Source organism: Lactuca saligna, chromosome 1, assembly GCF_052625555.1.
Source record: "Lactuca saligna cultivar CGN05327 chromosome 1, ASM5262555v1, whole genome shotgun sequence".
NCBI classification, from domain to species: Eukaryota; Viridiplantae; Streptophyta; class Magnoliopsida; order Asterales; family Asteraceae; genus Lactuca; species Lactuca saligna.
This window is the reverse complement of record NC_136417.1, coordinates 11,134,408-11,148,619: the sequence shown is the minus strand read 5'-3', so window position 1 is coordinate 11,148,619 and position 14,212 is coordinate 11,134,408. Positions and strand designations below refer to the sequence as shown.

General features: G+C 40.3%; 1 protein-coding gene across 1 annotated transcript; it reads left to right on the top strand.

The window, feature by feature from the left end:
• The first annotated feature begins 2,329 nt into the window (after positions 1-2,329).
• Positions 2,330-6,474, top strand: LOC145004124 (protein IMPAIRED IN BABA-INDUCED STERILITY 1-like). The gene is made up of 9 exons (XM_078963048.1): positions 2,330-3,105; positions 3,225-3,509; positions 3,602-3,925; positions 4,288-4,515; positions 4,727-4,824; positions 4,963-5,053; positions 5,146-5,589; positions 5,666-5,798; positions 6,047-6,474. The coding sequence occupies exons 1-9, from the start codon at positions 2,695-2,697 to the stop codon at positions 6,061-6,063; spliced, it is 2,031 nt and encodes a 676-aa protein (XP_078819174.1). The 5' UTR covers positions 2,330-2,694; the 3' UTR covers positions 6,064-6,474.
• Positions 6,475-14,212: the final 7,738 nt, after the last annotated feature.

Below are 14,212 nucleotides of genomic sequence, written 5' to 3'. Positions count from 1 at the left end.
TTATCCACTAAGAACTTCCGAAGTTGTGAGACGTGGAAGGTGCTATGAATCTGACAAAGCTCCTCTGGTAAATCCAACCAGTAGGTTTGATCACCATGATCACCTCGGGTGTATTGAACTTGATATACACGAATCCTCTGAGGCCATAACTTTAAGTACGATGGTTTGATAACCATGAGCACCTCAGATGTATTGGCCTTGATATGTATTTGAGCAATTACCCCATGCCCAATGGAGACAAAATAGGCTTCCTAACAATACAAGGAATCCATACACAATTGTATGATGAGTGTTAAATGTTTAACTTGGCTAAACCTCGGATCCATTAAACACAACCTTCAAGGGACCATAAAGACCCATAAAGTTGCCAACTTTATGGAATCCTCCCATCTAAACTTCCACAATATGAAGAAAAAGAAACAATAAGCCTAGATCTAGAAGCTACCATCATAAATTTTGGATATTGAATACTTACAATGCTCCGAAAATGGCTCAAACTCAAACTCCAAGCTTGCTAATAGGTCTTCAACATCACAAGGGTCTTCTTCCTTCTAAGGACACCAAAACTTCAAGAATATGCTCTTAAATGAAGAGGAGACTATTAGGGTTTGATCAAAGCTCTAGAGGGTGATGGAGGCTAGAAATGAATCCCTAAATCCAAGATTATGGGCTTAACTACGAAGGAAACCCTAAAAGATCATGGGCTTGGGTTGCTCCCCTTGTTGACCATACACATGTCACATCGTGATAAGCCTCCAGCTACCCGTTCCTATTCTCTACTTGTCTCGTCGTGACATCCTCATGGTCACGTCGTAAGTCATGGTTTTTCCCCAAAACCATGCCTTTAGCTCCTAAAACCCTACATTGAACCATTTTGGAAAACGAGTGTTACAAAATCCATTGTGTTAGTTCGGGACGTACGATTGTCAGAACCTGGACCCAATACATTCAATGACCCCAAGTCTGGAATGACAGTAACTACTCCAGAATATAATATTTTGAAGAAAGCGATCATTTTTCAAAAACAAAATTTATATGATTATTATTATTATTAAAATACCCGTTTATATAAGTTAGATTACTCAATTTCCCTTATTTTAATTAGTAATTACTTAAAATATATCAATCAATTATAATTATCAAATATTTTGATATTGAAGTTCAAATTTATTCTTATATTCTCATTTTATTTGATGTTCTCTTTTAATTTATCTTTTATAAAATAATAAAAATAATAAACATGATTTTGAAATATTAATATTCTAATAAAAATTCAGATTAGGTTGAGTTGCTAATAACCTAACAAAAATTATAATGATTAAATATTCAAATTATAAAAGAACACTTTTCTAATAAATATTTGGTCGACTAAATCGTCTAAAAGTAATATATATCATATTTAAGTTTGTGTATATTAGCTCACAAGAATATTTCAAGTGTAGACCCAATAACTATCTTTCCCACTTTTTGTTGACTTCTACCGTAAAGTCCAAAACAAATTGTTCATACTTAAGAGAAGACGAGACAAGTAGAAAACAAATTTGTGTCTACGGTGTTATTTACATTTAGTCCATCTTACTTTCTATAATGACATTTTGGTACTTTAGTCTTCTTTCTTGGAAGCATGTTTTTGTTAACAAGTTTTATAGATAGTTTGGATCTTCGAGAATGCTAGGCCTTCAGCTTCATGCACTGCTTTTATCTACGAAAATATTCTTTCAATTTAGACATGTAAGACAATTGGTTGCAGATCCATACATGCGACTTTTTGAATTCGAATTAGTTAATATTTGACACAATGGTTACTCTATTCAAACTTATTTTGACAGTTTTACAACTTCATCTTAATAGTACAGAACCAACAACATGTAAATAAAATTACAAAGGGACAAAATTGCCTTTCATGACATAGTCTATAGGATATTGGACCTTTTGTTTGACCTGTGTAAACATTGATTCTTTTGATCCTTTCATTTTGTCACATTTGATGGCTAAATATGTTTATAGAATGTGATTTCAATCATTACATACAATAAAATCAAACAAAACAAAGCAGAAATATATATATATATATATATATATATATATATATATATATATATATATATATATATATATATATATATATATATAATCCATGAATGGGAAACACTAAAGAGTATACGAATAAAACCTAGTCAAATAATCTCACCAAACCCACCAAACAGGTTCAGTTCTCATCCAAAAGACTTGAAATTAGGGTAGGCGACATATTTGGCTATTCGGGGCCCATCCATTATCCCTTGTTTTTGACTTGTGATCAATACAACACCAAAATTTTCATTCTTATAAGTTTTTGAAAACCAAACAAAACTAATAAATTCTGTGCAACTTACCTTCCCCGTTGATGGAGCAAGTTTGCATCCCATTAAAATCCCCATTTTGTCACATTACCGCAATTGACGCGTAGATTAGATTTCTAGAGAGGGATTGAAGAAAAAAAAAAGTCAGTTTTAATGCTCAGGAAACACATGTATATAAAAGGAATAGCAATTCTTAGCCTTCCGTGATCTATTATACTTATATACAAAGACGAACCTTTTGAAAGAATTAAGCATGACCCTATTCAGATTCGCCTGATTCTTGATCTGGGGTCGACTGAAAATCTCAAATTGTTTTTTTTAATGGTTTCGTCTTCTTAAAGTGGTGTGAGAAATGGGTTGTGTGACATCGAAGCAGGCAGTGTCTGTGACGCCGGCGGTTGATCATTCTGGGGTTTTCCGGGACAATGCAGCGGTGGGTTCTGGCCGGAGCTTAGGTGGTAACGGTAATGATGTTGTTGCGGAACTGGAGAAAAGCAAGAGCAAAAGCAAGAGCAAGAAGAAGAATAAGAGGAGCGAGTCAGGGTTGAGTGGGACTGGAAGCGAGTTGGGTGACTCAGGGAGAGCGAGTTCCACAACTGGTGGTGGTGGTGACTCGGTTAGTTTTAGGTTGGGGAATTTACTCAAATATGTGGAAGCAGAGCAGGTTGCCGCCGGTTGGCCTGCGTGGCTCAGTGCGGTTGCCGGCGAAGCCATTCATGGCTGGGTTCCTCTCAGAGCCGAATCCTATGAGAAATTAGAAAAGGTCCATTTCCGATTTCACGCACACACACACACACACACTATGTGTTCCCAAATTAGCATCTCCTCTTCTTTCATCATATTCTTCAATATTGCTGATAATGAATGATTTTGGTTTAACAGGTCGGACAAGGTACATACAGCAGTGTTTTTCGTGCTCGTGAGCTAGAAACGGGGAGGATAGTTGCCCTTAAGAAGGTTCGATTCGACAATTTCGAACCTGAAAGTGTTCGATTTATGGCAAGAGAAATAGTGATTCTTCGAAGGCTCGATCATCCGAACGTTATGAAACTAGATGGGATCATAACCTCCCGTTTATCTTGTAGCATATACCTCGTTTTTGAGTACATGGAACACGATATTTCCGGTCTTCTTTCTTGCCCCGACATCAAATTCACAGAATCTCAGGTTCTTAATTTTTTTTTTTTAAAAATTATTTACAACCTCAAAGATCATAGAGGCAAAGAGGTTGACACTTTTTGGTTTCAATCGTGAATCAGATTAAATGCTACATGAAACAATTGTTATCTGGGCTCGAGCATTGTCATTCGCGTGGCGTAATGCATCGCGACATTAAAGGGGCGAATCTTTTGGTAAATAATGAAGGAATTATGAAAATCGGCGATTTTGGGTTGGCCAATTTCTGTAATACCGCCGGTGACAGAAAACAGCCATTGACGAGCAGAGTTGTGACTTTATGGTACCGGCCACCGGAACTTTTGTTGGGTTCAACGGATTATGAAGCTTCTGTGGATCTATGGAGTATTGGGTGCGTATTTGCAGAGCTTCTTCTTGGTTCACCTATTCTTCAAGGAAGAACCGAGGTATTTTCACTCCCTTTGACTTTCCAAAGTCAAACAACTACCTTTCACTTTCAACTTCCAGTTTTTGATTTTGAAGGGTAAAGTAAGGAATATAACCAGTCCCAATCATCAAAAAACATTTTGCTAAAAAGATTAAAAGATTTGTGACAATTTTAAGTTTATAAAGTTCCATTCCATGTTTGACTCTCAAGATATAGTCCACTTAGATGGAAAAGTCATATGTTTCATTGTCCAAAAGCTTTTTAAGGCTAGGTTCGAATTTTGATGACGAAGGTGGAGAGGGCATTTACGTCTTTTGCACATACATAGTACAATATGTCAATATGTCATGTCATGTTGATGATGATAGGAAATGTTTGCAGGTTGAACAATTGCACAAAATCTTTAAGCTTTGTGGTTCACCACCAGAAGACTACTGGAAAAAGTCAAAGCTTCCTCATGCCACCATGTTTAAACCACAGCATCCGTATGAAAGCTGTTTGCTTGAAACTTTCAAAGAGTTGCCTAAATGTGCTGTGGATCTAATCCAAACATTGCTTTCTGTGGAGCCATATAAGCGTGGGACTGCTTCTTCTGCTCTTGCAACTGAGGTACTATTGACTTCTTTTGACTTTCAAAGTCAAACAAACAAGAAACAACATCCAGTTTCACAATCGATGTGATGTGTTTAACTTTTCATGAAAAATTCTATTAGTAGATTAAAGTTTTACTAAAATTAGTATAAAAGTACGAAACAAGAGTATGTAGCAGTTACTATTTTTATGCTAAGACTTATTTTGCAACAATCTTTGATGACTACAGTATTTCAAGACAAAGCCACATGCATGTGATCCATCAAGTTTACCAAAATACCCACCGAACAAAGAGATAGATGCAAAACATCGTGAAGACTCAAGAAGGTAACTTTCTCATTCTACATAAAATTATTGTCATGTGGGTTGGTTATATATACTGAAATCGGAACATAACCCTTTTTGTATTTGATCCAAATTATCATACGAATTGAGAAAAAAATTATTGTCTTTTTTTTTTTTTAGTAAAAAGCCAGTTAGGAGAACTCGTGGACCTGAAGTCTCAAGCAGGTTAGCCAGAAAACAGAATGGCTTGACTAAATTGGCACCTGAGGAGGTATGTCTATATCATCCTACTTCAGTTTTTTTTTTTTCTATTACAACATCATTTTTTCATAATCTTATCAACAAATTGAACATTTTCTACAGAGTCTACTGGAAAAAACTCAAACTCAAACCCGAGTTAAAATCAATGGAAATAGTTTAGATACTAAAAAAGGAGGAGACATAATCTTGGGTTTTGAGGTACGAAAGCCATCTGTAAACACAACAGACGATAGTTCACACACGAAACACGCGTCTCAAGGAGACATTCCGTATTCGGGACCTTTACAAGTTCCGGGGTCGAGTGGTTTTGCGTGGGCCCGCAGGCGATTGGATGATTCCTTATCGATACGATCACGCAGCCGATCGAGTTCAAGAAGCCTGATTTCTGAACCTTCAGCCACTTCACATTTGAGAAACTTTGAGTCCAAGTGTGATGAGTCCAATGAGACAGGGGCCCGTGGGCTGGTTATTAAGAACTGGAACCAATTGGATCAGCACAATTCTTACGATGCCGGGTCGGATGGGTTCATGAAGAGAATGAATATGGTAAGTCCAAAAACGATATAATTTTTTCTGCGAGGTTTCATTTGGTATGAGTTTTGAATGTTGCGTGATGTGGCAGGCTTATCAAGATCAAGAAGAGAAGGTCGAGTTTTCGGGACCTTTATTGACTCAATCGCACCGAATTGATGAACTTTTGGAGAGACATGAACGCCAGATTCGCCAAGCGGTTCGGCGATCATGGTTCCAAAGAGGTAAAAACTCATGGAGCTTTCCGGGGTTATTATTGACGAACTGAATGAGGAGGGCTTTTACGTCTTTTGATGTCCCATCTTGTTCCACCTCTTTGAATAAGACTAAAAATTGCAAATTTTGTCCCTTGACATCAGTCCTGGTCCTAGTCCAATGCATATCATGTCATGTCAGACGCAGTACAAACTGTTATGTTCTTCTGAACATCATGCGATAGACTGTAAATCCAACTGTAATTATGTTTGTGCAGGGAAAAGAAACAGCTAGAAAACGGAGACGATTCTTGACAGTGGAACGCTAGAAAATGGTTTGTTAAAGGTGCAAAAACTTGAACCTTTGGAGGATGTTTAAGGGACCTAAGTCAATGACAGTTTGCCGTTAAGTAAGCTTGATGGTTGCCATTAAACACGGCTCAATGGGATTGGGTGTAGAAAAGAGAGTTCATGGATCATAATCTTTCCTCGTTGTCCAACCTCTATTTGGTAGCATTTTGATTATATAATTATTTTGGGTATTTAATGTAGACTCACCTTCCATCCCCTACCCATCATTCCTCTCTCTCTATATATATATATTACAGTATGTACATGTTACTGTTGGAGGAAGTTTTTGTGAACGTGGCTGTAACACTAAATTTCTCCAAATACCAATTTATATAAAGATTTGAAGTTGACATAATATTAAATGGAGTAAGTTTAGTTATACATTTTCAACTAAATACTCCAAGCAAGGTCATCACTCTCAGCCTCGTACCATAGCATTGAACAAAAGATAATTCAGTGTTGTCATTATGTTGTGCTCTCATCCATCATTTGTAGGCCAAACAAGTACTTCATGAATATGACATCTGAATTATGATGTACCGCTTTTACCGTGTCTCACAAGATATCATAGCCCAAGACGCCAACATACACCTACACACTAATATGGTCTGGAGTAACTTTATTTATTTATCATTTACGTACATCAAATTAATAATTTGTATAAACGGTTGCCTGTTTTCATAGGTAACACTAGATATATAAGAGAGTACAATTCGAATCCCGATAATTAAGGGATGATTATCTACAAATAATAATAATAATAACAAAGCAATATCTTCCCCCAATAAAACAAACCCCCAAGGTTTAAAATTTTCAAACTAAAGTTCAAGAAAACACTGTCGTGGTAGACCCTTAGTGAAGATATAAGCATATGAGAATACGAAAGATATATGTAACACTCGAACATAAACGAGAGCTACCTTTTGCAGGTACAATTTATGTCAATTTCAATGCATTTTGTTCAATGGTAATTTTCTTCACGTAGGGCATGTATAAACAAGTAGATTTGTTGTATCACATACAGACATACCGGTATAGTGAGGATGAGGTATTGTAAAGCGCCAACTAAACTTCGATAGATGGACATATCATCCATGGAATCTCTAACATTCACTCTTAGTTTGGAGTTAGTGTCTATCGGGATGGCAACATGTTTGAATTTTTGCATTTTGGCCTATTCTTTTATATCTTTGGCATACGTGTGTTTACTAAGAAACATGCTTTTGGCCATACGAGAGTAACCAAGATATCTAAGAAGTAAGCAACGATCATTAAATCTGTCATTTGAAATTCTATATAGAGAGCATCGATGATCTTGTCTTTAAGGGTTTGTGATGAGGCTGTGAAAACGATGTCGTTGACGTATGATGAGATAAACAAGTTTTGAACTACGTCTGCTATATGAAAAAGGACATGTCACACTTCAATACAAGTAAAGCCAAGTTTGGGTAGATGTTGGGTAAACTATTGATACTAAGCCCGTTGGGCATGCTTTAAGTTGTAAAAAGGGACTTATGAAGCTTACAAACATATACGAGACAAGGACCGAAGAAAGGTCGTTGATACATGTATATTTTGTTTCATCGTGAAGGAATGTATTTTTAACATCTAACCTGTGTATTGCCCAGTGACAAACCGTATTACTATAGAAATGCTTAGGACAAAGTGTATGTATATTTCAGTGTGTTGTGTTCATTGATATAACACTAGATTTCTATTTAAATAGATGATTCAGACATTTGTCACAATACACCGGTTGACTATTTGTAAATGAAGGTTGTTGGAATATTCATTATCCAATTTCATAGCAAAACAAGATTTATAAGGGTAAAAATGCATTGTCTTTGTTTTTGTTTTTTTAATTTATGTTTTTGAATTTTTTTAGGAGTTTTCACCACCAAAATATCCTTTAATAATGAAAAAGAAAAAAAGAATATGAAGGTTTTTATACATCAAGAAACATGAGTCTCACCAATTTTGCTAAGGGTATATGCAAAATAAATTGGTCCTGTACCTTCCAAAATGCCATAAATCTAGATTATTTTTGTGCTTTCGTAAGTGTTATGAATGACCTCTATGAAATTATTGGTTATTTCTATCCATGCTTTGATTTTTACTTAGGTAACACCCACAACTTCGCGCTGTACAGTTAATATTTAATAAGCGATAAAAATGATTTTTAATAGAAGGATATTTAGAACAAAAAATCTTGATCAAAGTTATAGTATACGTGACAAGGATACCGCATATATAAAGAATTCTGAAATTTGATTTCGTAGGAGAAAGTTATGATTTTTCAAAGTTTTAGTGCAGCAGTATGTGACACAGTAACTTAAATTAAGATCGGTCGATTGTTAGGAAAAACGATCTAAACAAGAATAGAAGATCTCGATAATACCTATCCGTCGATATAAAGACAATCGAGAACGAATATCGTATGAGAAAGCTACGATTTTTTTATACGGTCTTTAATAGTCTAAGTCTGTTAAAAATTTAACTTCAAAAATAAAATCAAAATTAGCCGAAAGAGTTTAAATGAAAGTTATAGAATTTGTCGATAGATATACATGGATACAAAATACGTCAAAAGTGGAGCTCATATGAAGAAGTTATGAATTTTTAAGAAAATAAGATTTTTCTTACGCAGTCGTGCGCACAGACAAGAGGTGTGACACGCTTTCGACCCACCAAAGAATTGTGACACGTTTCACCACCAGATGACACCATGTCAGCACTCCGATAATTTGTACGATGCCCCCGGACAGAGTGCGTGGCGCCTCATTTTGCATCCCTATATAAACTGCATTTTGCAGCCTTATTTCTCACCCTTTTCATCCGAATTCTCTCTGAAATTCTCTCGTCTCTCTAGCCCTTTGCTCTGTAGTTCCTGACCACTTCATCGAGATCCTGTAGTGTCAGGTAACCGGTGAATAGAAGCTTCCGGATTAGAGTTCTTCCCGCATAATTCCCGGTTTTCGCTAAAGCACTATAAGTTAAGCTACACTTATTTTATCCAAGTGTAACTTTTAATTCTACTCATAGTTGTTATTGTGAACCTATAATTAAGATTTATCTATGATTCCAAGTCATTATACGGATTACGTACTCTACTTACGGGAACGATGTCTAGGTTGGATTTAGTGAGGTTTTTAAAGTGAGATTTCCAAACAGTATACCCTATATACCAAACGGACCCTGCCTTCGATATGATCCCACTTGATTGTTCATTACTTGATAGATCTTGATGTAAACATTAGGATTAGTGATGAATCTAGACTATCATTAAACACCATGAACATAAGAGTAAGACTTAGTAATGTGAACCTATGTCACGTTAGAGGAAAATAAAAGTACCAAGGTGAAGTTCTACTCGAATTCCGAGGCATATACTTTTATCAAGTGAGTGCATAGTTACTCTCATTTCACACATAAAAATGAAGTATTTAGATAATTGAATACTATATGTTCTTATGTGTAGAGATGTTGTGTGTTAGATGAAATGCTATAAAGATAAATTTATATGATTTATATCGTATATGTATTTTTTATGATTAGTAAATTAGGTAATGAAGGTTAACGAAAGGTAAAAATGATAAGATTCTATAGTACGATGAAAGAGGAAAATGACGATAGGATATCACGACTTTAATAGTATTACTGTATTAACGATGTAAGAACTAGTACTATTGTTGTAACGACCCAATTTTTACGTCCGAAAATTTCATTTTTAAGGTATTACTTTAGAAAACATTAATAAATAAAAACATTGTTTGTTCACACCATAACACATCGCAGCCATGTTCTAAAAAGTCAAGCCATACATCCCATCAAAATATCAGAGTACAATCCCAGTAAATCTCATAAATGCGGAAACCGAAGAGTGTATGTATGACGTGCCGCTACCGCGCCGGCTCCTTCCCCTTTGATGCAGAGGTACCTGAAAACAAAACTGTAAACGTAAGCACAAAGCTTAGTGAGTTCCCCCAACGTACCGCATACCATACAAACACATAACATACGTACTGCCAGGCTATTCTGGGGTGCCTGACTACCCGGTACGGCCATTCTGGGGTGCCGACCTACCCATACGGCCATTCTGGGGTGCCGTCTTACCCGTGTCAAGCCATTCTGGGGTGCTGACTACCCATGTCAAGCCATTCTGGGGTGCTGACTACCCATCGGTCCTAACAACCGATCCTCGGGGACTATTTCACCCCCCTACTACTACGATCACATATAACATAACAAGCCAGCATGCATACATATCATCACATACTGTCAAACGTATCTGGGGTGTCTGACTACCCTTCGGTCCTAACAACCAAACTCTACTACTATCACATACAACATATCATGCTAGCATATAACGTGTCAGGTAATAGCAAACTTAGATGATATCACAAAGACAATCATCTATCATACATCTCCTACTGGTGGGTCGGCATTGTGGCCTTAGACCCACTGCTACTGGAAGGTAACTCACCTCAAAGTAGCTGCTGAACTGATCGGGAACTAACTGACTGCTGCTGCTCCGGGAGTCCTCCGGCTGCAATTCCCACGTCATACTCAATCAATCACTGCTAACTGACCTTCAGGTAAAATGACCATTTTGCCCCCGGTCTAGCTCTAAGCCAAAGCTAGAGTCAACTTTCAGTTGACCCGACTCACCGAGTGGATCACCACTCGCCGAGTCCCTAGCAAACCAATGTCCTGGGTCCCTGGTTCTACTCGTCGAGTCGGGCTATGACTCGACGAGTTCACCTTCAAACTGTCATTCAACTCCTTCATCCTACTCGCCGAGTTGTATGAACAACTCGTCGAGTTCATCTTCATCCGATGAACACTTTATGCTAAGACTCGCCGAGTTGTATGAACAACTCGCCGAGTCTGTTCTTGATCTATGAAGATTACCTTGGACTCGCCGAGTCAGGGCATTGACTCGCCGAGTCCTAACATGGGTGAGTTTAGCTCCCAACTCACCGAGTCACCCCCTGTGACTCATGGCTCAACTCGACACATGATGAAGGGACCAAATCGGTGACTCGCGACCAGACTCGCCGAGTCACCTATGCGACTCGCCGAGTCGTCGCCATGCACTCCTTAAATATACCGATTTGCTCGATTCCAGTCCATGCCATTCATAGATCTGGACTTCTAGGACATGAATCACACGTAAAGTTTCCAACTTTACGTGTGGATATTCATCAATATGGATTATAGGGCTCAAAATGTCTCAAAAGGGTAGATCTAGGGCTAACAAGCCTCATGGGGCCAAAAAGCTAACAGATCTGAGCTCCTGGAGCTCAATCTTGCATAGATCCAAAGGCCAAACGCCTTATTACGACATATAATGCACATACAAACTTGGGGAATTGACCAAGAAGGACCCAAATGAAGTTTTAAGCATAGAATCAAGGGGAAAACGGGTTATACCTCAAAGGAAATGTTGAAATGGCACAAAGATGGCTGATCTCCTTCTCCTCTTCTTGATCTACTCCTCTTACTCCTCAAAACCTTCAAGAACACACCAAGAACACCTCAAACTCTCAAGGAAACAAGGGAAAACGATGTAGGGGGAGTTCTGGGGGTGAATGGGGACGAGTTTGGGCGGAATGAGAGTTTAAATAGGGTGCAAACCCTTGAAACTTAGGGTTTCATCCAGCAGCGGTGACTCGCCGAGTCTAGGATGTGGACTCGGCGAGTCGCCTACTTAAAACGTGTCCTGAGTCTCGTCCCTACTCGGCGAGTCGGACCCTATGACTCGCCGAGTCCAAGGCTAAATTAGGGCAATGCTCAAATAAAATTCACATACCGGAAACCAGGTGCTACAAATCTCCCCCACTTATCTTAGACTTCGTCCTCGAAGTCTGCTGCCTGGTCCTGAAACAGCTCGGGGTAGTGCTCCATCATCTCGTCTACCGGCTTCCAAGTCCACTCTGAACCCTTGCGGTGCTGCCATTGCACCTTCACTAGCTCCACCCTCTTGTTCCTTAAATCCTTCGACTTCCTGTCGAGGATTGCGACTGGGCGCTCAATGTAGTTCAGGATGTCATCAACCTGAATATCCTCCAAAGGTACTACTGCAGAATCGTCCACTAGGCACTTCCGCAACTGCGAAACATGGAAAGTGTTGTGGATCTGGCTAAGCTCGGCTGGTAGATCCAGCCTATATGCTACCTTGCCCACCCGGGCTAAGACCCTGAACGGTCCGATGAATCGCGGGCCCAACTTGCCCCGCTTCCTGAATCGGATGACGCCTTTCCACGGCGACACCTTCAGGAGGACCATATCCCCGACCTGGAACTCTAAATCGGATCGACGCTTGTCGGCATAACTTTTTTGCCGACTCTGAGCAGTCTGAAGCCTGCTCCGGACCTGCTGGATCCTCTCAGTCGTCTTGAGCACCACTTCGGTGCTTCCCATAACTCTCTGGCCAACCTCACCCCAGCATATCGGGGTCCTACACCTCCATCCATACAACATCTCGAAGGGAGGGCGGTCGATACTCGCGTGATAGCTGTTGTTGTAGGAGAACTCAGCCAAAGGAAGATAGGTATCCCAGCTACCACCGAAATCCAGAACACACGCCCGCAACATGTCCTCCAAAGTCTGGATGGTCCGCTCACTCTGACCATCTGTCTGCGGGTGGAAGGCGGTGCTGAAATGCAGACGAGTGCCCAACTCGTCATGAAATTTCTTCCAGAATCTGGAAGTAAAACGCACATCCATGTCCGAGATTACCGATACTGGCACCCCGTGCCGAGCCACAATCTCCCTGATATAGATGTCGGCCAATTTTTCGGCCGATATGCTCTCCTGAATCGGAATAAATTGAGCACTCTTGGTCAATCTATCCACGATGACCCAAATCGAATCCACTCCACGTGCGGTCCTGGGAAGCTTTGTGATAAAATCCATCGTGATATCTTCCCACTTCCACAGTGGAATGTCCAACGGCTGCATCTTGCCATGCGGCCTCTGATGTTCGGCCTTGACCTTCCTGCAGGTCAAGCACCGCTCGACGTACCATGCCACATCCCGCTTCATGCAAGGCCACCAATAATCCGGACGAAGATCCCTATACATCTTCGTCGCCCCGGGATGAATAGAAAATCGGGACTTGTGCGCCTCCTCCATCAAAATCTGACGCACACCACCGAGATACGGCACCCACACCCTACGGTGTAATGTCAAAAGTCCTCTGCCATCATAATCAAAGGAGGAAGCCTGACCCACTACACGCTCGCTCTTCCGATGTTCCTCCTTGATAGCCTCCTGTTGAGCCTCCCGAATCTGCTCCAACAGGGGAGTCACCACAGTCATCCTCAAACAGGCGTCCCTGATCGGCGCCGTCTTGCGGCTAAGCGCATCGGCCACCACATTGGCCTTCCCCGGGTGGTAAAGGATCTCGCAATCATAATCCTTCACCACATCCAACCACCGACGCTGCCTCATGTTCAGATTCGGCTGATCCATGAGGTACCTCAAGCTCTTGTGGTCCGTGTAGATGGTACACCGAACCCCATAGAGGTAATGTCGCCAAATCTTGAGGGCAAATACCACCGCCCCCAACTCCAAATCGTGCGTCGGGTAGTTCGCCTCGTGAGGCTTGAGCTGCCTCGAAGCGTAAGCAATGACATGCCCCCTTTGCATCAGCACCGCGCCCAACCCAGAAATGGACGCATCACAATAAACCACGAAATCCTCTACCCCCTCTGGCAGGGCTAAGATCGGCGCCTCACACAATCTCTGTCTCAGCGTCTCAAATGCAGCCTGCTGCTCGGGTCCCCACCGAAAGACCACGGCTTTCTTCGTCAGCCGCGTCAGGGGCACGGCTATCTTGGAGAAATCCTGGATAAATCTCCGATAGTAGCCTGCCAATCCTAGGAAGCTCCGAATCTCAGATGGAGACTTCGGAACCTTCCATCTCATCACGGCCTCGACCTTGGCCGGATCGACCAGAATCCCGTTCTGGTTGACGAGGTGTCCCAGAAATTGCACCTCGCGCAACCAAAACTCACACTTAGAGAACTTGGCATACAAGCTCTCCCTCCTCAGGGTCTCTAACACCTCTCTCAAATGCTCCTCATGTT